At 54.4% G+C, this 26,242-nt stretch overlaps 1 protein-coding gene across 2 annotated transcripts in view; it reads right to left on the reverse strand.

The window, feature by feature from the left end:
- Positions 1 to 25,128, reverse strand: part of SMAD6 (SMAD family member 6) — a 74,800-nt gene extending 49,672 nt beyond the window's left edge. Inside the window, exons 1-3 of one of the 2 annotated variants that reach the window (XM_036844481.1) lie at positions 23,208 to 24,157; positions 15,482 to 15,538; positions 11,701 to 11,766 (exon numbers count right to left, since the gene is read on the reverse strand). In XM_036844481.1, coding sequence (XP_036700376.1) covers positions 11,701 to 11,766; positions 15,482 to 15,538; positions 23,208 to 24,021 — 937 coding nt within the window. In that variant the 5' untranslated portion in view covers positions 24,022 to 24,157. Of the gene's footprint in view, positions 1 to 11,688; positions 11,767 to 15,481; positions 15,539 to 23,207 lie in introns of both variants that reach the window. The other variant, XM_036844480.1, reaches the window with a different exon arrangement.
- Between the last annotated feature and the right edge of the window lie 1,114 nt (positions 25,129 to 26,242).

Consider the following 26,242-nt stretch of genomic DNA (forward strand, 5'->3'; position numbering starts at 1 on the left):
GAGCCCTCAGTGTATGCTTCTGTTTACACCAACTCCAGAAAGAGGAAAACTAGTCAACAGTGTTCCAAGTCAAGATGGAGTCATGCAAACCTATTCTCTAAAGCAACAGTCAATCCACCTAGCAATCAAAAGTATTTCTGGGATGTACAGCTGTGGCCCACCATCGAGAAAAGTGTGGCCTTCCTTGAAGCGGCATTCAAGGCCTTCCCCTTGGGCCTCACTTCTTACTGCCCTGCCAGGATTGCGTCCCTTCCCAGAGCAAGCATCATCACATGACCTTGTCTTTGCCCAGCATGTCCCTGGGCCTGGGGTGCCCTTTCGCCTCCTGGTGACACACCCCCTGCCTCCTGACCCAGCTCCCCTCCCAGAATGCCCTGCAGCCACCCTGGAAAGCGGCTGTCTCCCAGCCCGCACTGTGCACTTAGGAAACAGCATTTTCCCTGCCTCTCTAGGAAGCGTTTTTTTCCCCAATCTTCCCAGTTAGATTCTAAGTTTCTTGGGAAGGACCTTCCTTGGGTATCCGCTTCACACAATCCTATCCCTCATGCTAATACGTGGTTACCAATTCACTTAATAACCACTTACAGAAAATTAAATGTGCCTCAGCTACCTTGCTACCTATGGTACATGTGGGATCTCCATGGCATCCATGAGGTGCTGCCCAGCCCACTTGCCAGAAGTGGAGTGAGGCAAGGCTGCAAAAGGGAGGCTGAGTGATATATTTTTTTAATTAATTAATTTATTTTTGATTGTGTTGGGTCTTCGTTGCTGTGTGCAGGCTTTCTCTAGTTGCGGCGAGAGGGGGGCTACTCTTCGTTGTGGTGCATGGGCTTCTCACTGAGGTGGCTTCTCTTGTTGTGGTGCACAGACTCTAGACGTGCGGGCTTCAGTAGTTGTGGCTCACGGGTCAGTAGTTGTGGCTTGTGGGCTCTAGAGCGCAGACTCAGTAGTTGTGGAGCACGGGCTTAGTTGCTCCGCGGCACGTGGGATCTTCCCGGATCAGGGCTCGAACCCGTGTCCCCTGCATTGGCAGGTGGATTCTTAATCACTGAGCCATCAGGGAAGCCCGAGGCTAAGTGATTTAAATCACAGGTCTGCCTGGCTCCAAGGCCTGGGCTTTTCACCCTTGCTCTCGAGTTCACGAGCATTCCTTATCATTCATATTCCTCACTCCACATCCTACTCCAAGGTCTAGAAGCAGACCTGGGCAGGGCTAAGTGGCCTATTTTATTTTTTTAGTAAAGCTGTTCAGACCCAAGGGAGGCATCAGGGCAAGGAGAGGGACTCAGGGCTCAGGTGGGACTGTCCCCCGCTTTCCTGAGCAACCACAGAGAGCCCACTTTCCTGCACAAGATGAAAACGGCAATCTTCTCATGGAGGCACTGGTCAGACGCTTGCCTTTAGCTGAGTGTCTCTGAGCATCACTTTAACCACCTCCCAGACTCAGTTTTCTTCCCTGAAAACTGGAGGTCACAACTCCCACTTCACCAGGCTGTGGTGAGTAGGCACCTGGTGACTTTCAGAGGGAGGGTCAGACGTGACCTCACTGGTGCTCTCCCACCGCTAACCCCCAGAACACGAGTGGTAGCTGATGGGACTAGAACCGGGCAGCCAACAAACGGATCCAGCTGCTTTAAGATGCCAGGCACGCCCATCGCAGAAGTGATCAAGTTAAGGCTCCTGCCTTGAGGGGAAGATGGCCCAGATGCTCTAGAGATCCCTTCTAGGTCCATTTGGACCTGCATTCTTAGCCCTGGTTGCACATTAGAATCACCCGGGGAATTTTTAAAACCCTGATGCCCAGTCTCTCCCCAACTATTTCTAGAGTGGCGCCTGAGCTTTTTAAAAACTCTTCAGGGGACTCTAATGTGCAAAGAGGGTTGAGAACCAATGAGTGAGACCAACTGACCCATTTTACAGATAAAGAAGCCGAGTGGAAGCAGGTTGAGACCACCAAGAGATGTGTGACAGAGCCAGGACTGGGACCCGGGTCTCCTGGGCCCCCGGGCCAGCTGTGTCACTAACTTTCAACTCAAAGGAAGCCCCCAGGGCTCTGTCTGGCTTTGCCCTGTGAGGAAGAGGGCAGGGAGCTAAGACAAGGCTGGGCAGCCAGGTTGGAGGAGATGGGGTCTGTCTTCCCCAAGCACCTGAACCCTCTCCTGCCCTCCTCGGCTTCTCTCCCAGGTCAAACAGCAGCAGAGGTCCCAGAAACAAGGCTCCCCCCCAAACCAAATAGGGTCTCCTTGGACTCGAGACAGACAACATGAGCTGAGGGTCCAGGGATGTGGAGAAGCCATAGCCACTCTGTGAAATCTGTTCCGTTTTGTTTTAAACTCTTTGCGGGGTGGGGGGCCTTCTGTCAATCACAAAACAATCCCAGCATCTACCGCATGCCAGGCCCTGAGCTGGGTGCTAGGTGGGGATGACCCAGGCCCTGCCCTCACAGCCAAGCCCCCCAAACCCCATTCCCAACGTCTGCCCTCTGAGAGCAGCCTTGTCTTGGAAACACCGTCCCCTCTTTTGCTGAAACCCTGCGGGTAGCTCTGGGAGTGACCCTACACAGCCCTCAGCTCAGCAGGGCAGAACCTGACCAGAGCAGATGTGCAGCTTGCGGAAGACCACACGGCTGCTGAGCGGAAGGCTGGGGCCTAACACGGGGCCGGGGAGCGTGTCCCCTCAGTGCCGGACGTAAGGCGGTGGACAGGAGGGCTGGGGGATGTGGGTAGAATGTGGGGGGGGGGACACAACCTGGGACTTGCTGGGCACACACACCCTGACACGAACAGCCTGCTGGGTGCCCCATTTCACCCCAAGAGGCTGGAGCTGGAGCCAGAGAAGCTGCACTCTGCCCCCATCCCTCTCCCAACACACCCCACTCACCACGTCTGCCCCAGCAAAGCCTCCTCCCCCAACTTCGCTGCTTCCCCGGGCTGCTCCCGGCTCTGCCCCTTCCCCTCCCGATTTCAGGCTGTGTGACTGGGTGACGGAGCCCACCTCCCCACCTTCTCCCCGCACCTGGCACAGAAGGCCTGGCAGCCCAGCTCCTCCCTGCTCTGTCCAGAGCTGGCACTACCCTGGACGACTCAGATTAAAACGGCTTCCAGGCTCCTATCTCTGAGTTTCCCCCTCTCCTTTTAAAGATCAATTAAAGCCTCGACAATGATTCACCTTGCAGTCTGGGACAGTGCCTTTGATGTCTGCTCCAGACATGAGACCTCTGTTTTTCCAGAGGCTTCTACCACGGGGTGAGGGTAGCGTCCCTACCTCGGGCCAGGGCGGCCCCTGCTTTGCAGAGGTGCCAGCCCCCCAGGCCTTACCCTCTCAGGCTGGGGGTGCCAGGCCCTGACTCGGGGGCGGGGGTGGAGGGAGGAGGGGAGGGCATAGGGGAAGGGCCCCTGAACACCAGGAATTCTTTCCACAAAGGACAACTGGAAAAGCGATGCATCTCCGCTTCCCTTGGCAGCCAAGGGCCACGGAGGGAGAATGTTTAATATAAAAACATCTGACAAAGTACCTTCGGGATATATTTTCTGCATCAAAGAAGGAGCTCTTGGCAACAGGTGCTCTACCCTGACAAGGAAACTTTCGAGCGCAGCTCCCAATTGTTACAGACACCCGGCGAAAGCGTGCCAGTGGGGACAGGAGGAGGGCGAGCCATGGGGCCCGGCAGACAGATGGTTGTGATTAGGCTGGATGCAACCAAGTGCATTTTCTGGAATTTCAGGTCTCCTCAGAAAACCTGCCGGTTCCCCCGGTGATGTAGGCCACCCGAGGCAGAGTGAGGGGTACGGGCCATCTGCCTCCAGCTCAGAGGCACACAGCCCTGGACGGGCACAGGGCTCCCCCTCGGCCCAGCAGCTTCCACTCAGAAGCCCATCCACCCACCATCTCACTGATTCACTCGTGTATTCATCCAGCAACCATCCGACGAGCAGAGTCTCTCTAGGACCCGGTGACAGTTGTTCATGCCGAATCTCGGGTACCCAGGAACACAAGAGCCCCAGAAGAGCAAGAACCATTGGAGTACTGTATCTTCCAGGGGGCAGAGAGGGCACCTCGCCAGACCCTGGGGAACCCAACAGGGGCCAGACTGCCTGGGTCTGATCCCAGTTTCACTGCTTTCTAGCTGGGAGACCTTAGGAAGTTACTTAAACTCTCTGAGCCACAGTTACTTCTCCTTTAATTTGGCTAATAGAAGTGGCTACTTCATAGAGTTGTTGGGAGGATTCATAAATCTGATTATTAAATGTGTTATGATCTGTCTTTATTTTTATGTGTTCTCTCTCTTTTCTAGATCTCTTTGTCTCAGGCAAAAATCCATTCATTCATTCATTTATCCCACGATGACCTCCGGCTATTGGCTAGGCCCTGTGCTGGATGCTAGGCAAGGTCCAGAGCCCCTTCAGTATCCCAGAGGTCCTCTGGGCCCAGTACCCACTACCTCTCGGTTCCAGTCCATTCCTCCAGATTTAGGACAACATCTCTGGATTCATCTTACCCTATTCCCCATCTCTCACGTATTAACCTTCTAGCCACAAATAAACTCACAACACACAGTGCTACTTGCATACCTCTCTGTTTCTGCACAAGCTATTCATTCCTTCTATCTGACAGGCCATCTATATCCTGTTGGCCTCCTGGTGAACTCCTAGTCATCCTACAAAACCCAACTCAGAATCACTTTCTCCTTGAAGCTTTCCCTGAACACCTCATTCCCACCCCAACAGAGTCCCCTGCTCTTGTTTCTGTGCTGGTGCTAAGGCTTGCCCACATCTCCACAGCACTCAGCAAAATCATTCACCATTCTTTGCTTGTTGTCTACCTCTCCTCCTAGACTATCAGCTCCCAAATGGGAAGGTCCTGGCTTTCTTCACTTTGTAGCAGCTGCACTGGCATGCAGTAGGCTCTTAATACATGTTCAGTACACTGACTTGTCACCCCAAAGCCTACGGTCAGGAAACACACCAGCCCTAGGATCCTTTGTCAGGGACCCCGGAGGATGCAAAAGCTATGTGATCTCTGGTGAATCAGTCGTCTTCTCTGGGCCTTGGATTTGTCATGGGTTAAGTGTACTCTCACTCTAGTCCCCAAGTTTTCATACTCTGGGACCAGGGCTGCTGGGGTAGGGGGCAGTACACCAACCGCCCTCCCTCTGCATGGCCTTGTGCCAGGCAGTAGTTTGGCTTTGAGACAATGATGAGAAGCTAAGATGCTGCAGGCCAGAAGCCCCAGCTCTCTGTACAACCCCTCAAGGCCTAGGAGCTGGTACCCTCTGCCTGGAACACATCAGCATCAAGGGGCCCCTGAGATCAGTGGCCCAATGGCCCCAATGTACAGCTGAGCAAACTGACACTAGGGAGTGAGGAGCTTACCTGAGGTCACACCATAAGGTAAAGGGCAAGGCCAAGCCTGGAACCCACGTAGGTGCACTGCTCACCACCCTACGTGCTTCTTGGCAAACCAAGCTGGCCAGGCCTCCTCCACAAATGCCTGGTCCTCTCTCATTCCTGCCCTTGACCCCCTCACCACCTCTCCTCCAGCTCCAAACAACCAGCCCAGGAAGAACAGGTCCCCCTGTGAGATACCTGGGAGGTTTTAGGGAGGGAAGAAGGTTTTTTTTTTTTCTTTTGTTGATCAAAGCTAAAACAAAAACAAAAACACATGGCAGAGATAGGATGCAAGGAACCAGAGGTGAGTGTGCCCTCTCCCCACCCCCGCCTCAAGAGGAGGCAAGGAGTCTGGGGCCATTTCGGAATTGGAAATGGTAAGCTGGTCCCAAGAGCCCAGCGTCAGTCCTGCAACCCATCCACAAATTTCCAAGCTGGAGCCTGACCCAGGGGGTAGGCAGAGCAGGAGTGGGCCACACCCAGGGCCACTTCTTAACCCATGGGGACCTATCTAGGTTCAAGGCGAGTAATGTCAGGGCACCATCTGCCCCAAACTCCAGGTAAAACGTCCTTCCTGCTCTCCAAAGCCAAATGGAACCCTCTTTTCAGCTAAAACTCAACCCCCCTGCCCTCCCACTCTCTCTTCTAAACCACTCACTCAACACGTGGCACCCCTAGACCCACAGGCTCTGAGCACTGTCACATGTTGGGACTGAGCACAGTCATGTGACAGCAACGTTATCCGGGACCTGCCTGTCACCCAGGTGCGATCAGTTGGTAAAAATTCACCAAGCTGGACACTTACCTGTGTACTCTGTATATTATAGCACAAAGTTTTTTTAAAAAAATATTACACAGGCCTTGGCCTCCTCATGCCTCATCTCCCACTAACGTCAGGTACTTTGCTTCCCAACCCCTCTACCCTCCTTTGGTTTCTCAATATCAGGCTGTCTTCACACTTCCAGGCCTCTGTACTTGATATTCCTTCTACCTGGACTGCATCTCCCACCCCCCAAACCTTGCCTCTTTGGTAGATTCCTATTCATTCTATAATACCCAACTTGGTTATCACCTCCTCCAGGGAGTCTTCCTGGGTCACCTCCCCACCATACCAAGAGTCAGTTACTAAGCCCTTCTTTCTCTTTACTGCCTCTTATTCCACTTCTCATTATTACTATTTGTGTCTTCACCTGTCTGTGAGTACCTTGAGGGCAGAGATGATGTAATTTTTATCTCTGTGCTTCCAGCCCAAGCACAGTGCCTGGCACACCATAATGGCCACACCTACCACATGTGTGCCAAGCCTTGGCTGATTCACTTGGCATCATCTCATTTCACCCTCACCATAAGGTGACACGTTGTTAATTTTCATCCTCATTTTACAGGTGAGAAAACCAAGGGTGGGAGTGGTTAAGCAGCTGCCCCAAAGCCCCACAACTAGGAAATGGCAGCGCTGGGACTTGAACCCAGGGCCCAATGGAGCGCAGCCCATGCTCGTCAGCCCACCTTGCTAGAGAGGCTCACACACACTGACGGAGCTGAATTGAGGACCTCGGAGAATGAGGAGCTCTAGGGTCGTTTTGGACCAGGGCCTCTGAGGCGAGCAAGCTTGGGCCCTAGAATCGGGAAGCAGCAGGAAATGATACTGCGCTAACTCACTCCTCTCCTGGCTTCTGTGAGCACTGACACACATCAGACAGCACTGACCACAAAGGGGAACCTCCTCCTCAGGGACCACTGAGAGGAAAGGTGGCAGGTGGGTGGGCTGCATGGACCTATCTAGGTTATAGCCTGGCTCCACCTGCTATGCTTGCTGTGTGGCCCTCAGCCGCTCTCCTAACCTCTCTGAGCCTCTGTTCCCAAACTCTGCCAATCTACAGAATGCACGAATCCTGGAGAATGATCTGTGCCCTTGAGGAGCTTAGAGTTTGGCTGGTGGAGGAAAGATACCCACATCCAGCTGAGCCCCCAGCTCTCCACACTGTCCTGAATAGCTCCTTTTCTTCCCAGGCCTTTTCTTCAAAGTGAGGGGCTCGCCCTCACTGACACTCTAAAGAAACCAGCATGCTCCAAGGACTGAGATACTGGTACACACAACCAAGGTCAGACAAAGGGACTGTCTGGTCCCCATGACAGGCAGCTTACACCATGTCTTGCATACAGTGGGTGCTTAATAAAGCACTTGAATGGTTATCCAACAGGCACTAGAATAGGATATTAGAGGGGAGTTACTGGTTCCTACAGAAGCCCGCCCAGTGCTCCACCCTCCAGCCCCACAGCACTGGAGTCTGGCAGGCCTGGCTTCTAAATGCAGCGCATCACCTCAGGCCCTGGTCAACTCCCAGAGCTCACTCAGCACCCAGCACTGAGCCTGGCCTAGCTCCTCCTACCTCATCCAGGGCAAAAGGCTCCTTGTGTCACGTTCATTCTGTTCTTCTAGCCTGGAGCCAAGAGAGCCCAGCCCTCAGAAAGGTCATTCCCATGTGGCCCTTCATCCTGCAATTTCTTTGAATTATCGCATATCTTGCCTTTAATTTGTCAAGAAGAGTTGCCCACCAGCCACTCACACCTTAGTATGAATTTAACCAGCTAATCTTGCTTTCCTCCGCAAACTAAATCAAAATAAAGGGAATGGGGGGGGGGTGGAGATGTTGCAGAGAGGAAGAGGATGCCCCTTAGACAGTCAAGGGGCAGCAGTTAGGCAAGGAAACCAGAGCGTCAAGGACCTGAAGTGAAGGCACCCCATAAAGGGACTTCTAGGCTTTCAATTTTTCCAAATCCCACTTAAGACTCCAGGTGTAAGGGTCTTTACTTAGTGGAAGCTCCATGTTCTGGCCCCCTACTGGGTGATCTTGGTGAAGTCACTTGCCCCCGTGAGCTTCAGTTTTCTTGTCTGTTTAGTGGGGATCACGTTATCGACATTTGGAGCTGACGTAGAGATCAGATGAGAGGGTGTCAAGCATTCAGCAGAAGGCTGAAATAAGACAGTCTCCTGTCCTGCTGCTCCCCACCCTGCCCACTGATGCAGCCTCGACTGCCCTGGCTGTGACTAAGCCTCAAAATCCCCCCCTTTCCCCTAAAGTGACCTCAGCAACAGGACGGGAAAGTGAAGCAGAGACCTTGGCGCTGGATAAAAATAGCCAGCCTCAGGTCGGGTGCCGGGATTGTCATTGTGCAAGACAAACAAGGGCAGCCTCCGTCCCAGAGCTGCAGACACCCTGCTCCAGCAACACTCATCCCAAGATGCTGAGAGAGGCCAGGCTCTCAGGGACAGCGCTGCCCACCCCTCCAGGATGCAGGGAGACAGAGGGGGCTGGGGGTGGTCTCCGGGTGGTCGGCAAGGTTCACCCGGTGGGGACACGGAGGAGCACAGAGCCCTGTGCCTCTTGCCAGGCCCCAGCCCTGTCCCTGGTACTTCAATCAGGACAGGCTGTCCCTGGCCTCCTTTTGATCACTCCACCTTGCCCGGTGTGGCTCAGGGAGGAGGATGGGATCCTTGCTGTGGAAGGCTGCGCAGTCACACCGCTCAGTCTCCCATCCCAAGCCTGCCACTTACAGTTTGGGAATTTGGGCAGCTGGCCTGGCCATGAGCCTGTTTCCTCACCTCTGAAACAGGGGGAATCAAATGTGTCTCACTGGGTTGTGATAAGGAGTCAGCGAGATGAAGAATGACCAGCAGTTAGCAAAGTGCTAAGTAGTGAATGTCAACGTTAAATAAATAAATGTCAGCATCAGCATCCTTACCACCTGTCCTTGAGCATCAAACGCCTGGTCTGTCCCAACGCATTCTACCTGCCTGTGCTCCTCACCTTTCTGACCTCACCTCCCGCCCTGCCTCCCATCTTTGCAGGATGAGTCTTGCTTCACCATCCACTGAGACCCCTCTGGGCCTTCTTCTCACCCTGCAGGGCCTCACTCCCTGAGCCTGTCCTCTAAGGTGACAGCCACCCACAGCCCCAGCTCTACACGCATCCAGGAGGCAGGGGCAGGGCCAACTCATCGGTCCTGGGATCCCCACGGTACAAGTAAGCTAGAAAAGCTGAACTGTGAGCCCGCAGAGTGGGAGGAGACCCACGCCATCCCTGGGAGGGGCCTGGATGACCACAATGGGGAAGGCCTACCGAGACCACCTGCAACCCAGACCAATCAACCCCCAAAAGGAAATCCCAAGCTTCCTCCCCAGTTCCTTCGGTCCCTTAGGATCCCAAGGCAATGGATGCCAGATTTTCTCATGAGAGCCATGCAATCCTCATCCACGGTAAAGAGCGTCACATCAGGGCCTTCTCACCAGTCAGTACCAAAGGTCGCTCTGGGATACCTGGGTGGGAACCCCAAACACAGGCCCACTGGGCCCCAAAGGCAGCCCAACCTAATGGCCTCAGGGTCTCCGGAGACCTTCCAGCCTCCAGAGGGTGCTCTCTCCTGGGAACCGGATGTAGGGAGGGGCCTCCCGCAGGCGCTCTGGGGTCTGTTCCTAGCCTGAGTCACACACCAGGCCAGCTCTGGGATGACAGAGATCAAAAGAGATCACGTCTGAGAACATACCATGAACCTGTAAGGCACCTCCACACACGGCAGTTTCCGCCAGTCACAATGAGGGGATGGGATGATGAAAAACTACCCATCTGTCCATACAACCAACGCCAGCGCAATCCATCTAAATTAAATACACTCTGACGGTTGGCAGGGACATGGAATCATGCATTCAGAAATACTTTTAAGCCTCTTGCTTCAAAATTATATGTGGCTTCCAACCACATAGGCACAGAGGAAGAAAAATGGATTAAGACGTCCACTTCTTGTGTTCACCTGGTTAGGTCTTTCAGGGAAAGACATTTTAACAAGTAGGGCCAAAAGGCAGGGATGAAAACAAAGTGTCCCAATTAGAGGGGCCACCAGAGACCAGAAGGCAAGTGGGACCCAGAAGACCTAGACCCCAGTACCAGCTGTGCCATAAGCTCCACTGTACCCCTGGGCAAGTCACTTCCTGCTCTGGTTTCTAGTTTCTCTATCTTCGAAACAGACGTACTCTTGTGATCTCCCACGGCTGTGATGGAACTTGTAACGGATGGGGAAGGGCTCGGGACATGGGAACTGGACAGGCAGCCCTGAGCAGCCAACACTGTGACACCCGCAGAGTCGTGGGGAGAGTATGGCAGGAATGACAGAACTTCGTGCAAAATAAGTTCACTGGAGGTACATCCAGCCCTTGCAGAGAAGTGGGGGACAGAACAGTGGTCAGAAGCACAGTGACATAGTGGCAAATGGCTCTGCTCCTACATGATCCTGGGCAAGTCACTTTACTGCTGTTCTGAGATGATGATTCTAAAGGGGCCCGAGTATAGGATGTGGCCCAAAGTAAACACTCAATAGATAGCTACAATGACTGTTGTTGCCATTATGACAGGGTGTGGGGTCTGGGGAGGACAGCTCAGATGCAGGCAAACAGAGGCCTTCTCAAAGAGATCCAGCCATGCCTGCTGGGGAAGCATCTCCTGCCCGAGGGGCTGTCACCCAACGCAGCACAGAGCCAGGCCACAAGCCCCAGCTGTCCTCACAGCACACCCTACCCGCCATGCTCCCAAAGGGCCCCATAGACCTCGGCACTTGAGCCCCTCCTGGCCCTCGAAGCCCCCAGGTCACCACCAACATGTCATTTCTCAAGGAAAGCTTGATTTAGGTATTCCCCAGAATGTGAGGGTCCCTATGGCCAAGTCTTAAATGTGGGAAGTAGGGGAGGCTCCAAACCAGGGTTCTCTCTGCTTCCTAGCCCAGCACCCAGTGCTCAGGGAGAGACACGGAAACCACCAGCCTCTGGAAAACTCCTCGCTTGCTGGACTCTCCCCCATGATCGTTCTACCCACTCCATTTCCCCCTCTTCTGACCCTGCACATCGGTCCTTCCCCAGAGCAGGGACAGAAGGAGAAACCCAAGAAGACAAATGTAAACAAACACGTCCATTTTGCTGCCTCTCAGCAGCTTGGGGAGAGGATCCCTTGCAAAATCAGGATGGAGAGCTGGGCTGGGTTTTTATCATGTCCACAAGAGAAAATTGGTTAGAGCATGGATCGCCAGGCACTTGAAAAGTTCTCATCCTTAGGCCTCATTCATACAGATTGTTCTTAACCCCAAGGACACCAGTGATGAAGACACTGGCAGTCTTCTCCTTGAGGGGTGGGAGGCCCAGGGAAAAGAAAAGGAGGGGGGACATCAACAAGACCTCCGTCAGGCCCCTGCCACTGGTCCCCCTCCTGTAAAGTTCAACACAATGGTAACATGCAGGGAAAAAAGAAATGCCAACCTGAGAATTCACCTGGAGCCGTGATGAGGGAGTTGGTGGCCTCCGTTTCAGTGTAAGACAATGTGGAATCAGACAGATCTACAGGAGGAAAGAGAAAGAGAACTTAAGCTGGCTGTGGGGTGTTCCTCTCTTCTTTCTCAAGCGTGTGTGTGTGCGTGCGTGTGCACACACACACACACACACGTGGGCATGCAAGCGCTTGCAAAGGGCAGCATGTCCCTCACAACTTTCTTCTGCCACTCCCCGTCCCACGATCGCAGGAGACCAGGCCAGCCAGCCCTGGAACTCTTCTGGAAAATGCTGACTGCTGCAGCCCTGGCACCTGAAAAAGTTTCAATTGCTCTGGCCACAGAAATAACCCAAGTTCAGGGGACCGAGCAAGTAGTAACTTGGAGCCTTCTTGGGTAAGGTTAAATTAAGCCCCTAAACAATTCATAGCTGCTGTACTTAATTACAACCATTAAAATTCTTGAAGTTGTTCCTTCTTGCTTCCTTCCTTCCTTCCTTCCTCCCTCTGGAGCTGGGGAAACTCTGTTTTAACAAGTTACCAGCCATCCTCACTCTGTCCCGCTTACACCCCTCTAATTAAGGGCTCAAGCGTTTGCTCCCAGATTAACTTTTTTCTCTCTCCCCTCCCCCACCCTCACATCCAAACCCACTCCCAGAGCAACTTTCAATGTCTAGACTATTTTTTTCTTTTCCTTTTTTTTTAAAGGCGTTCATTGTTGTTTAAATAGTTTTAAGTACCTCACACGGCGTGCGCTATTTGTTTTCCCCTGTCTGCAGTGCACTTAGATGGGGAAGGGAAATTCTTTTGCACGTTTTCTCTTGAACGCTGAGCTATTAGCGGGACAAGCTGATGCCTTGGGGGGCAGGCCGACTTGGAAAGTTTTTCCTGGGCCTCTGCCTCTGCTACCAGCAACGGGGTGTTGTCCCCGTTAAGGGACAGGTCTGTCCAGGAGTTGGAAGACATGTTCTTTCTGTGAGGCTTGTGGTATCTTTCATCTTCTCACCCAGCACAACCCAGATGCGGCTCGGCTGGTCCCACCTGGCTCAGGAAAGCCACTCCACGCTGGGGAATCCTGGCACAAAAACCGTTAGCCTAGGCCCTAGCTAGCTAGAATTCCACTCGATCCTGTAGGCATTTTTTCCTTCTACCACGTGCCTTGGGGAGCGGGAAGATGAAACGTTAAACAATTTGGCTTTTTTTTTTTTTTTTTCCTTCTCGTTTCCCACTTGCCAGATGCTGACTGGGTGTTCTGGGTTTTATTTTGTTTTTTTGGTTTCATGTGATCACAGTGGCTCAGAAGTGAACTGACTTTTTGTTTATGAAAAACTAACAATGCAAGGAAAAGAAAATAATACAAAAAATAACTCGGACTATTTATCGGGGCCTGAAAAAGTTATCTGCTGGTCAAATGTGTTTGGAGGAAAATAGGGACAGATGGAAAAATCTCTTTAAAAGATAACAACCTCAATGCCTAAGTGGGAACCTCTTTGCTTTTCAGACCTAATCTTCCCAAAGTGTTCAGGCCCCAAGTCTTGCTGCCACTTATTGTTCGAAGTAGCAACACCCCAGGCTGAACCCGGTTTCTTAGTGAACCGCTGTGGAGCCAACACAGACAGACAGCCTTATGAACGTTCCAGGAGTGGGCGTGATGGGTGTTTTCCATCCTTCGCAGCTGTAAGTCCCTGCCATGCACTCTCCAAACCTTCACATCTAGTGCTTCTAGTGAGGCCCTACGAGGCTGTTGTAGAAAAAGAACACTCCCAACCTTGGTCACTGCTCGAGCCCCAAGGAGGAACCCCATTCTGGAAGCTGGAGCCCTAGGTTCGAGTCCTACCTCCACTCTTACTCAGCAAAATCAGGGGTCACCAGCTTTGCCTGCAAAGGGCCCCGTAGTGAATATTTTCAGCTTTGTGAGCCCTACAATCTCCATTGCAACTATCCACCTCTGCTGCTGTCCTGTGGAAGCGGCCACAGACGATACAGCTGGGTTCCAGCAGAACTTTGTTATGGACTCTGAAATTTGAATTTCATATAGTTTTCACATGTCACAAAAGACATGCTTCTGCTTTTGGTGGTTTTTTTTTTCTTAGCCATTTTAAAAAGTAAAAACCATTCTTAGCTCAAAAGCCACACAAAAACAAATGGTGGGCTGTCATTTTCGGACCCTTGAGCTGTATGACCACCAGCAAGTGTCACTTCCTCTTTCTCCGTCGCAGTTGTCCCATTTGTAAAATAACCGGGACACCTGCCGATTTCCAAATGGTCACTTTGCCCCGCTGGATGGAGTCCTGATTTTTGTGGCTTTATCACCAGCTGACCCACGATTCCTTGGGGCAATGATCCTTGACATTCAAGCTCAGGTGCTACATTTACTAAGAATGTTTGCGGGTTTTCCTTTTCCTCTACTAGAATGAGGGATCTTCTAAGCGACTAGTGCAATTATGTTAACTTAAAAAATGCTGAGACGGGCCTGGGAGGGAAGGATGGGGAACCGCTGAGCTGAACAGGGGCTGCTCTGGGTTTCCGCCTCAGCCCCACTGCTCATCAGCTGGGCGGTTGTCCCTGACCCTCAGCCTGATTCCTTGTCTACCAAGTGACAGGGTCCCACCAGATGACCGCTCCAGTTCCCCGGAGAACTAAAAGAAGCTCCTCCATCCACGGGATGACCGTACTTCAGGAAAAACAACGAGGAAGTTGCCATCGTTAAGCCACTGACTCGTACACCGTCATGGGACAGCCTCTGTCCTCCTAGACTGAGGAGGACAAACTCCTGAAGGGACCCGGCGGGCACTCCTGTCTCCAGAGGGGGGCCTGGAAGGAAAACTGGACTGGATGCCTGAGAGTTTATGACACTTAGAAGTGACCTCCCAGATGATGCTGACACACGCTACCGGGAAGAGGCCTTTACCAAAAACAAAACAAAACCCGCTTCTTGTGGTCACTGGTGGAACGTGTCAGCATCACTGCCACGCCATCTGACTTTTAAAGCTCGAGTCCCACGGCAGCTACCCACGGTAGTCCCACGGTCTCAAAGTCACTCTCCCGGTACTGTTCAGGCCATACTCACCCCACCACTGGGATTCTCCACTGGAGGAACCAGGAGGGCCAGGAAATGAGCCATTTCTACTTTTAAAACCACATGCATCTACCCCAGCATACGGGCTGCTCATTTAGCCCCAAGGCTTTACAGAAAACACGTTCTACCTCTGAATGGGCTCTGCCAACAATGACACTACCACTGAGGGGTACCCTCCATGCCAGAAGCTTGGTGTACCAAGACACTTGCTTTCTAAACGTTCCAGCTGTTGTTTCTGCCCAGGTGAACTTCTTGGCTTAAAAGAGGGGGGGAAACATATAGCTCCTCTCAACAGTGACTTCGTGCTCAGCCTATCTGTCATAGTGCTAATTAATACACACCAAAGGAGAACCATGTAAGGCTGGGAGGGAAGGAGAGGAAAAGAGACAGAAACATCAACCCACCAGCATCAACAAGATGCTGAAGCTGAAACCCATTCGTCTCCCACAGGCCCATGGTTAAAGGTCACAGAGAGGTTAATGATGAGCGAGGAATTTCAAGACGTAAATAGCCCGCTGCAAAGGCACTGCAAAGGCTGGGTCAGCTCTGGCCCAACTGGGGGTGTGTTTGTAAAACTTCACCCACCCCATTTCAAAGGCCACCAGGCTGGTGATCCCTCCCTCCCCTCCTTCTCTGGCCCTTCAGCACTGAGGCAGGGCCCTGTGAAGGAGGCACCTCCCCAAAGGTCAGAAGGAGGACACACTTACCCAGTGGCTTGTACTCGTCGCGAGGAGACAGCCGAGAGTAGGGGGGTGGCGGTGATTCTGGAAGACAGGAGACAACGTGTCACTGCTGGGATGGGAGAGTTCACACATGGTGGTTCTACATGCTTTTGATTATTGATTTCCTCAAATAATAAACCCAGCTCCCAGGAACCCAGCACCTCTGCTGCCCCAGTCCCCTGGAACAGCACTGCCCAACAGGGAAAGCCACAAACTTGGGGTACAGACCTGGGCTCAATCCCTGCTCTGTCACCTTTGGCTGTGTGACCTCAGGCAAGTTACCTCACCTCTCTGAGCCTGTTTCCTCAGCTCTAAAATGGGGACAATAATCACAGAGACCTCCCAGGTTTGCCAGGAGCGCAAAAGGAAATAATGTATGTAAAATGCTCAGTACAGCTCTTGGTACTGCAGAAAAATACCTCCACAAACAGTAACTATTATTATTATAATGAGAGAAACAGGGGTACAGGGAAAGTCAGAGCTAAGGTGGCCTGTTAAAATACAGGATGCTCGGTTAAAGTTGAATTTTGGATATACATGGCATAAGCTTTTAGCATAAGTATGTCCCTTGCAATATCTGGGACATACTTATACTAAAATATTATGTGTTGTTTACCTGAAATTCAATTTAACAGGGCACTCTGTAATTTTCTTTGCTAAGTTTGGCAACTCTAGTCAGAACTGACTGACTGCAGAGGCCCACATAGACATAGGAGCTCCCTTTCAAACAAACTACATTAGAGCAAATGACCTTCAGGGCAAGGAGGAGGACATGATTGGTTGGAACCCAGGAAGCCAAACCCAGCTCCCCATATGGGAGACCTTAAACCAGTCACTGCCAGCTCTTGGCCTCAGTCTCCCCCCTCTGTAAAGAGAAGGGGTGGAACACACAATCTCCATGGCCTTGCAGCTCAGACCCTCTGCGATTCTTTATTGTCTATGGTATTTTTCTTTGGGTTTCCTTTCATTTGCCTAAAATACTTGTCCTTAAAAACATATACTTTGTCTTCAGAAGAATTCCTTAGCCTCTTGCTTTCTGGGAAGTAACAATTTGCTTAACTAAGTAACAATTTGCAGGAATGAAATGACCCTTCATTTTCCTTAAATGAAACTAAAGGCCATCAAATTGCAAACTAAAACAAACTCTCAGTGGCAGTAAAGTGGTAATAACTATTATTAGGCAGGTATCAGGAATGACACAAGGGATAATAAGGGTTTTTCACAATTATAATAAGGCACAATTAGTCCCAGGAGCAGGCAGCTTCACCTCTTCCCCACCCCGGCTTTTCCAGCTAGAAAGGACTTCAACAAAGTGAAGGCGCTGCAGTCTAAACACAGGGAATCTTTTGTGGACTGGAATTAGGGAGAAGGAAAATGAATCATGGATTAGCCACTGGGAGCGAAGCAAACATTTGCTGAATGTGTACCCTGTGTCTCTCTCTGTGCTGGGACCTTTCAATTTCATACACTGTATTTTATTCTTTTGGACCTTAGGTACAGAGTGGTTAATCACGCTCATTGGGTACCTACTTTCATTTCCTCCTTTCTTAAAAATAAATAAGATGACCATTACCATTCCCATTTCACAGATGAGAAGACTGACTTGCCCATTGTTCCCCAGCCAATCATGGTGGAGCTGGGATTTGAATCCAGGCCTGACTCTGCTCTACACCCCAATCAGACAGGCAGTCAAGAGGCATCCTGTCTTCCACCCCTTCATCCCAGCTGGGTCTGGTACATCATATGCACAGAAAGTGTTCAGTAAACAGATATGGACAAAGACAATGGTGACAAGGATAATGGTAAAGTTGGGGGCATCAGTGGACAAAGGTGTGGAGAAAGAGGACCTATGGGGCCAAAAGGGTGACCCAAAGGAGACCTCAAACAAGACTCAAGGAGGGGGGCTATTTGCCTTCAGTAGGAGCCCCCTTATCCACCAGTCTTGGAGGGGCTAGAGACCAGACTCTCAGGACAACAGGCGAAATACAGGTAGGGCTAGCGCTCCACAGGGAAAGAGAATTGAAGCCAGTGCTCCCACTGTACAGAGGAGAAGACTGAGGCCTGAAGAGTAGAAGTGACTCCTTGAGGGCCAGACAGGGAGCTGGTGTAGAGGCAGAACCGGAGGTCAGGTCTCCTGACCCCCAGCCTCATGTCCTTTCCACTACCCCACTAACTTATCAGAAGGTCTGCAACTCCTGTGTCCGGGTTCCTCTTGCAAACATCTAATTGGCTGAGGCCCAGGCCACACCTGGTAGGGAGTTCTGGACATCTGCCCCCAGATCTGTCCCCCAAAGTGAAACCTGGCAGCAATGGGCTGTGGAAGCTGGAGTCAAGCCACTGTAATCAACCCCAGCATCTCTGCCTGGGGCTGCTTACCTGGGACCCGTAAAGGGGCGGCGGGGGGGGGGAGCTCATGAAGAGCCCCCTCACAGGAGCCACCTGGGCCTTGAGTGACACCCACCACCCATGCCCACACCTGGGCTGGGGGCTCTAATGCATGAGCGAGACAGAAAGCAAATCTACAGACTTGGGACATCAGACACACCAGCCAGTGAGGAACTGCAAAGCTTTCAGGAGGGACTTTACCAGCACCCACACCCTGCTTTGTTCCAACGAAACGATCTGCACAGAGATTGGAAGCACATCACTAACTTCCATCCTAGGCAAGTAAAAAAGAGACTGCACCCCAAGACACGGGGATTTAGAATGTCAGAGGTCCCCCCCAACTCAATTTCTTATTTTAACTGATGGGGCAAGTGGGGTGGAGGCAGGTAAAGGGCCCACCCAAGACCACACAGGAAGGCAAGAGATGTTATTCTACTTCAGCTGAACAAAGGGGGGAGGCCAGTTCAGGACCAACATCAAGTTACTTTTTAAAAAAAAAAAGTTATCATTCACATACCCTAAGATCTACTCTTTTAAAATATACAATTCAGTGGTTCTTAGTACATTCAGAGTTGTGAGACCAATACCACCATCTAATTACAGAATATTTTCCTCACCCCAAAAGGAACCCTGCCCCATTCACAGTCAGTCCCTATTCCCCCAACTTCCAAACCTCAGGCAACCACAAATCTACTGTCTATCCTCGTGGGCTTGCCTATTCTGGATGTTTCACACAAATGGATTCCTATAACAGAAGGCCTTTTGTGTCTGCCTTCTTTCACTTAGCATACTGGTTTTCCAGGCTCTTCCATGCTGTCGCTTCTATCGTACTTCATTCTTGTTTATGGCTGAATGATATTCCACTGGGTGGCTATATCACACATTTTGTTTATCCATCTGTCAGCTAATGGACATTCGGACTGTTTCCACCTTTTGGCTCTCAGGAATAACGCTGCTACGAACGATACTGAGGAACCTTTAACTGGCACCTCGGCCTCACTCCAACACATCCACCCTCCCTCCACAGATCTGGGAGGATGGAGCCCCAGGACATGAACTCAGGTGGGACAAAAGGTCAGAAGAGAAAGTGTAGGCTGCCTCCAGGCCCTCTGTCCACACTCTCGTCTTAGAAGCTATCTTAGTACTTAGAAAAGTTGTGTTGATTTCTAAATAAGAACTTACGTGCTCTAAACTTTAAGGGGAGAACTCTTAGAGCCCTGCAGGCCCCTCAGAAAGAAATGATCATGGGCAGGAGGGAGGGAGAAAGAGATCAGAAACTCCAGCCCCCTCAGACAGCCAGCCTCAGGCATCAACTTCAGGAATCTCCTCCAACTTCCTTCAGAAGTGAGAGCAGTCAGCCAGGGGCCGAGTGTACCAGAAGGCTAGCGCTCAGCCCAGTGCAGCTCAGCTTAGCAGAGACGAGGCTCTGGTTAGCCCCCAGGGAGTACTTACCCTTTCGGGATCTAGACCCTAATTCTAAAGCCAAAAGAGTTCACAGCCTCTCCCACTGCCTGGTAACGTTTCAGTTGAAGACATTACCTTCCACCCCGATCTGCGCAGCCTAGCATCTTGCTTAGGAAAGGTCCATGTGCCTCCCTGGGCCTCCCAGTTTTCACCCTCCCAAGGGGTGCCCTCCTGGGTGCCTGTCCCCTCCAGCCCCAGGACCTGAAGGCTCAACCCCAAGCACCAGGGTGGGAGACGCAGAAGAGAAGCTCCTGGCGCTTTAAGGCCGGCAGAGCCTAATTGCCCAGATTCCCCCGGCAGCCAGATAAACAGCGCGGCAGGCTGGCGCCAGCAAGAGGCAAACTGCACATTATCACCCCTTCCTCACCTCCAAGGAGGAGCTCAGAGGAGCAGGGCGGGCAGGGCCGAGGGGCCGCCAGAGGGGCGGGGCGGGGGCTTGGAAGCCCAACTTGAAATTGATCTCATTTCAAAGGGATAATGCCAGGCCAAATAAAAGGAAAACTTTCTAGCCCATTCTAATTCCTATAGTCCTGGCCTGGGAACCCTGTGTTTTCCTAGGCAGCCTCCTCCAGTCATTTAGAAGTTCTCTCTCGCTCTCTCTTTCCCTGGCGCAATTTGGATAATAGTAATTTACTGAATATAATTACAGAAAAAAAAAAAAAGTGGTGAAGCAAAGAGCAGGAGATTTATTCCAAAGTTAATGGATACTTTCGGGAGAAAGGAGCTCTATAAACACAGGTTAGAACTGTGATTAAAGTATTTCTCCACATTTCCGTCCACATAGGCACCAAGCTCAGCGAACTGGCTTTTCCAGGGACAGAAAGATACACCAGAGGGAGGGAAAGCTAGGGCCTGACTCCCACGGGAGCGGGAAGCCCAGGGCAGAGCTGGGCACACAGGACCCCACTTTCTAAGATAAGCATGGGGGAGAGGGCAGCCCTGTGTCACCTGGAATCTTCCCAGCAGACCCTCAGAGATTCTGTTCACCACTCCCTCGCTTTACAGATGAAAAAAGAGGCCCAAAGAGGGGAATTGGCCCCAATGCCCCAAAGCAAGTTGAAAGATGGAGCAGGGTTTGCTCTGAGCAGCAGGGGGCCGCACTGCCCAGAAAGGGGCCGTCTCACTAGGGATCCCTGTGGGGGCCAGTGGGGCACTGGGGGGCCGGTGGGTGTCCCTCAGTTGGCCCGCTGCTGCGTGTTCCAGCGTACTCTCTATGGGTGTACCTGCCCCAGTGCCCCAGCCCTCTCCCGCAGAGCCCTGGAAGGAGCCGTCTCCTTATCAGGACGCGCACGGCTGAGCTCCAGCTATGCACCCGCCCAGCTCCGGGAGACAGGCTGGCGGCCAGGAGGCGGCGGTGGGGTGGACAGCAAAGGGCTCCCCCAGTCCTCAGTCCTGGCGGCCCAAGCCATCAGGCAGGGGATGGAGCAAGAGGGTCAGCCTGGTGCCTACCGGAAACTCTTCCCAGACCACCAGTCCTCCCAATGGCCCCCGGGGCGGCTTGAATGGGGTGTGGAGGGCGGGGCTTGGGCTAATGAAGTAGCAGGAGAACAGGCACAGTCCCTGCAACAGCGCCTCCTTTCGGGAGGAGGAGAGCAGTCAAGTGCCAGTGCTTAGTCTGGAATTTGAGGTGGAGAACATTTCTAGAGCCACCCCCACTGACCCACAGGGAGACTAAGAGGAGAGGTTACTCCTCCAAGGTCAAGTTGTCGATAGATACCAGCAGGGTAGAGCCTAGGACCAGGTCTATGGGTCAGAACCATACCACTGCAGTTTGCCCGTTAACTTAAAACTGCTCAAGGCTACCAAACTCAAACCAAGACCCAAGCTGACTTATCCAAGGAGTACGGGCAGGGTGGGTCCTGCCTGTCTCCAGTTTTCTTTACCCCACCCCTTCCCACCCTCACACCTGAGCTTGCCTGGTACCCTGACTCTCGGTGGGCCCTCTCCTCCTCCCCCTCGACACCCACCTCCCCTTACCCATCCATCCTCCAAGGCCCCGCTCCAGGTTAGAGCTCTGAGGCTCCTAAAGGTGCTCCTGTTACATGCACACCCCACAGTGCTCTGAGAGTTCAGACCCTCTGGCCTGGCCCTGCTTCCCCCTAAAATATTATGTGTTGCTCCCTCTGTCCCAACTCTCCCCGCGCCGCAACCTAAAGATTCTGTTTCTTAAGGGAATGGATCCTACTCATATTTCCACTCTCCCCACTACAGCACCCAGCATGATGCCTGGCACAGAGTAAGTGCTCAACAAATACTCACTAGCAGACTGATGTGGTGATAGAGAAAATGCCCAACGGGGCCTTCTAAAAGAGCAGAGGGGCCCCCACCAATTCTCTCCCCCTGAAAACGGGACCAGGGACAGGGCAACCACAAACAGGGCCCTCCTCCTCAGAGGCAGGGAGGAGCCAGGGTGGAAGAGGGGAGAAAACCACTTCCAGAGAAAGCTGTCAGAAGAGGAACAAGGAGCACAGAAAGCCCGCAGAGGGCCACAGGTCAGCGACTGCCCAAAGCCCCCTGAGAATCAGGCCTGGAGTGACCATGCGGGGCGCAGGGCAGCCAGATCAATGCTGCCTCTCCCCACCCCAGCCCCCATCAGTGCTCTCTCTTCAGGAACCACCACTGAGGCACCGTCCTTCCCCTCCGGCCACCACCCCAGACACCAACAAGACACCTGGGACAAATCCATGCTTCTAGCCCCACCCTCCCCTTCCAAGCTGGGAGTCAGGAGACCTGTGTGATCTGACCCTCTTAAATGCCCCCAGGCTGGGTGCTGCCTCTCTCCAGAGGGGCCAGGCCAGAGGAACTCAGAGCCTGCCCAGGCCCAACAGTCTATAACCCTCTGAGAGTCCCATCCCTGCAGAACCCCCAGTGCCACCTAAGATGCATACACCCAGAAGATGCTACAGGCTAAAAATGTGTGATCTCTGCAGTGCAAGGGAAGGAGGCGGGGTGGGGGGGGGGGTGAGGATGCAAGCTTCTGGCCTGCCTGGAGTCTCCTTCTGTCCTCACCTCTGCTACAGCACCCAGGGCCTGCTCAGGTAAGCAGGACTGGGTAGATGGTGTGTGCAGAAAAAACCCAAGAAGAGGACAAAGAAAGGGAGCAGTTCTCAAAAGTACTAAAATATCCAGCTTCCTTCCCTACCTAGACACCTCCAGGACCCTCAGCTCTCTAGAAAAGCTGGACACAGGATTGAGAATGATGATGGCAGAAGGCCCTGGCATTTGACACCCAAGGGATGCTGGCAACAATCAAGAGGCAAGAGAGCAAGAGAGTGGTCTCCACTCTGAGAAGGGTTACCCCGCAAAACCTTTGCTCCAAAGTATAGACAGGAACAAGTGGGACAGTTTACAAACACTTTGGACTCTAGCCATGAATTGTCTACACCAATTTCACAACTTACATCTACCTGGATACGACAAACCATAACATACCGGAGGTATAGGCATATGCACACAAATGCTACAGGCCCGGGCACGGACTGGGGGTCAATGGGCTTGGTGGCGGGGGGGGGGGGCGCTCAAGTCTTTGGCCTCTCCTAGACCTGCCCTCCTCTTCCACCGTCTGTTAAACCGGAGCCTGCCTCAGGTCCCTGAAGGTGCACAGAGAAAACTCCAACGCGCACCCTTCTGAGTTTGCCGGAGCCTTAAGATGAAGTTGCCATTTGATGTGTGCGCCCACATCCCCACTCCCCAGCTTTCCTGCCAGCGTGAGGCGCCTCCACCGGGAGCTCCCACGCTCCAGGGGCACCCGGGAGAGCACCCGCAGCTCCGCCCGCCCGCCAGAGGTGTCAAGGAGAGACAGGAGGCCGCGGAAAGGGGCGGGAGGGGAACCCCGAGGGCCCGCCGGGCGCGGCGCGCTCACCTGGCCCGCAGAGCCGGCTGAAGTGGTAGGGGTTGCAGCACACGGTGGGGCCGTCGGCGGCGGCGGCGAAGCTGTGGCAGCCGCACAGGGGCTTGAGCTCCACGGCGTGCTGCAGGTCGGGCCAGCGGAAGAGGCGGCCGAGCAGCAGCTGCGGCGGCGCGGGCTGGCCGCCCAGGCGGAGGTCGGCGCGCGGCACCAGCACGCAGCCGCCCGGCACGCCGCCGCGGGACTCCACCGCCTCCAGCAGCGTGTCCAGCGAGCGCTCCTTGAGCCGCTTCAGCAGCGAGTACGTGACCGTCTTGAGCTCCTGCTCGAGCAGCAGCAGCCGCGAGCGGGCTTCGCGACTCCGCCCGCCGCTCGCCGGCTCCAGGGCAGCCCCGGCCAGGGGGTCGCCGGCGTCCCGGGGCGCGCCGGCGGCGTCCCGCTCCGAGAAGAGACAGCAGGTCACCGTCTCGCAGTCACTTTCGGGCAGCCAGCCCCGGCCTCCCGGCTCCGCCACGTGAAGCGGGGAGCCCCCAGAGCCGGCCCCCGGCTCCGACATGGGCCTCGGGGGGCCCCCTGCGCGCCGGCGCCTCCCAGCGCCCTGGGCGCCTCGCTGTCCCACCGCGTCCCGGGGCCGCCTCAGGGCTACCGGGCGGACTTCGGGGCGGCCGCAGCCTCCGCCTTCTCGTGCCCGCGGGGCCGGCTCAGCTCGGCTGCCCACGCTCCCATCCTCGTCGCCGCCGCCGCCGCCGCCGCTGCCTTCCTCCCGGTCGGGGACCACACGACTTCGCCAAAGTCGCCGCACCAGCCCCGAGCGTTTGGACCTGAACATACGATATCCTTTGGCGCCGGGGGTGGGGGGGAGGCGGTCTCCGGTTACCGGGGGTCCGTTTCCTCAGCGAGGCGCCGGCTGCGCGGGCCGCAGCCCCACATGAAGCTCTGCCGCCGGGCGCCGTGCAGACCGCGCACAGCCTGTCGTCGAAGGGGCGCCGCAGGGCTGCAACATGAGGGAGCTCGCCAGGGCGGGACGGCGGGGAACGCGCGCACGCCGAGCCGCAGTCCGCGCTCGGCCCGCGACTACATGGACCCCGGCGCCCGGGCAGCTCAGCAACTCCAGCCCCGGCGCTTTAGAGGGACTGCAGGCTGCGCGCCGCCAGCAAGACCCCGCATGGGCCGGAGAGCCTTCAAAAGTTAACGCGGCTGGTCCATGAGCACAAAGCGCTCGCGCCGAACCCCCCAAATGTGTCTGGGAAGCCCTGCCTTTAAAACCCAAGCACTTCACTACATGGGCTTTTCCTGCAGGATCCGAAAGGCAGGCTTGTTGATACCCTCGGCTTCCTTCTTACTCCCTGCAGAAAGAAAAAAAGAAAAAGAAAAAAAGGAAAGAAAGAAAAAGAAACCCCAAACAAAACCAAAATCCCTGGAATTGCATGCACGAAAAGCCAACTCCGTCTCAGGTCCCAGGCGCTAGATGCACTTGGAGCGAATTTCTCCTGAACGCGGGTGTCAACACATGAGTGGAAACTGTAAAAATCCCAAAGAGCTGCTGGGAATCCTTAATTAAAAATGCAATCCACCGAGGCAGAGGTCGTAGCCCGCCCCACGCTGCGCTCGGACGCCCCGGACGCTGCGGCTGCAGAGGTCGCCCCCCTCCCCCCTCCACAAAAAGTGCCTCCCGGTGGCCCCGCGGTCCCGGCGAGGTCTGGCGAGGAAGCGCCCGGCGGCTCTTTCTCTCGGCTCGTCTCCCTCGCTCGCTCCCCCGCTCGGCTCTCTCTTTTTTGTTCTCCTCAAACGCACACTGAGGGCCCCCGGAGGAGCGCCGCGGAGTCATTGGCTGCCTCCCATCATATGCCAGTCTAGACACTTTGGCGGCTCCGCGGCGCTGATTGTTGCGCAAACAAGGTTTCAAGTTTCTTAACTCTTAAAGGAGAACACGTCCCATTGCAGGGCCCGAGGCTCCGAGGGGCCGGCTCCCGGGGCGGGCCGAGCCCCGGCCCCCGCCCCACGCTTGCCCCAGCCCCCCCGCCCCGGGCCTGACAGCGCCCACGGCCTGCTCTCTAGCTCGCGTGCGCCGCGGGCACGGATGCGAGCGCGCGCTCGCACACACACACACACACACACACACACACACGCGGTTACACAAACCACGGGCGGGCTGCTCGAGGGCTCGGCGGACCCACTAAGACTCGGACGCAAACGGGGCGCTTTGCCTTTCCCTGGCTTGTGCACAAACTTACAAACACACATTGCACTTTAGAATTGGTACAAACCCCCATCCCAGGGAAGGCTAATAAAAATGGGTGTGCGTGTATGCTTGCCTGGCTTGCGTCTCTTGGGAGCAGGGGGCGGCTGATTTGTTGGAGTAGCGGGATCTAGCGTGATAGCACGAGGCTTCCACACCCCCTGCGCAAAGTCAGGGGTTGGCCGCCGGGCCAACCGGGGGGCGTGGAATGCCTCGCGCAGCGGGGCTCTAGGCTTGCTCGAGGTAGGGGAGTTGCAGAGGGTGGGGTAGAGGCAGGGAAGGTCTTCTCTAGGGCTCCTCTCGGTCGCCAAGTCTCCTTACCTCGGAGCTAGGCGGGCCGCCAGCCGTCCCGGGGCTGGGCGACTCCTCCACCCCCTTCCCTTCCCCAGTTTATTCTCTGCACCACGGAGAGGGATGTGGGTAGGGTTCGTGATTTCCCCAGCGACGTTTCATCATGGCAATGGGGGTGGGTTGGGGGGCCGGGTCCCGCCTGATCCGGGGCGAGCTGGTGGGAGCGCGGCGGCAGCAGCGGGCCGCCCGGCGAGGGAAGGGTTAAGGCCGCTCCTGCCCCTGGAGCCGGCGCGGCGGGGTACCTCCTCGGGCGCTCTCGCTAGTCCGAGGGTGGCAAAAGTTCAAGCTTGTAAAGTCGGGATTGGCCCCGCGCGGAGGGAAAAAAGGCCTGGTCCCCCCTCCCACCCCGGGCGCGGCGCCGATTGGCCGGGCCACTGAGCGGGCACCGCCCTCTCCCCGGCGCGCGGCGGCCCCGCCCCCGGCGTGGTGTCCCGCCCCTTTCCGGGCAAGAACCAGACCC

Source organism: Balaenoptera musculus, chromosome 2 (genome assembly GCF_009873245.2).
Source record: "Balaenoptera musculus isolate JJ_BM4_2016_0621 chromosome 2, mBalMus1.pri.v3, whole genome shotgun sequence".
Classification (NCBI taxonomy): domain Eukaryota; kingdom Metazoa; phylum Chordata; class Mammalia; order Artiodactyla; family Balaenopteridae; genus Balaenoptera; species Balaenoptera musculus.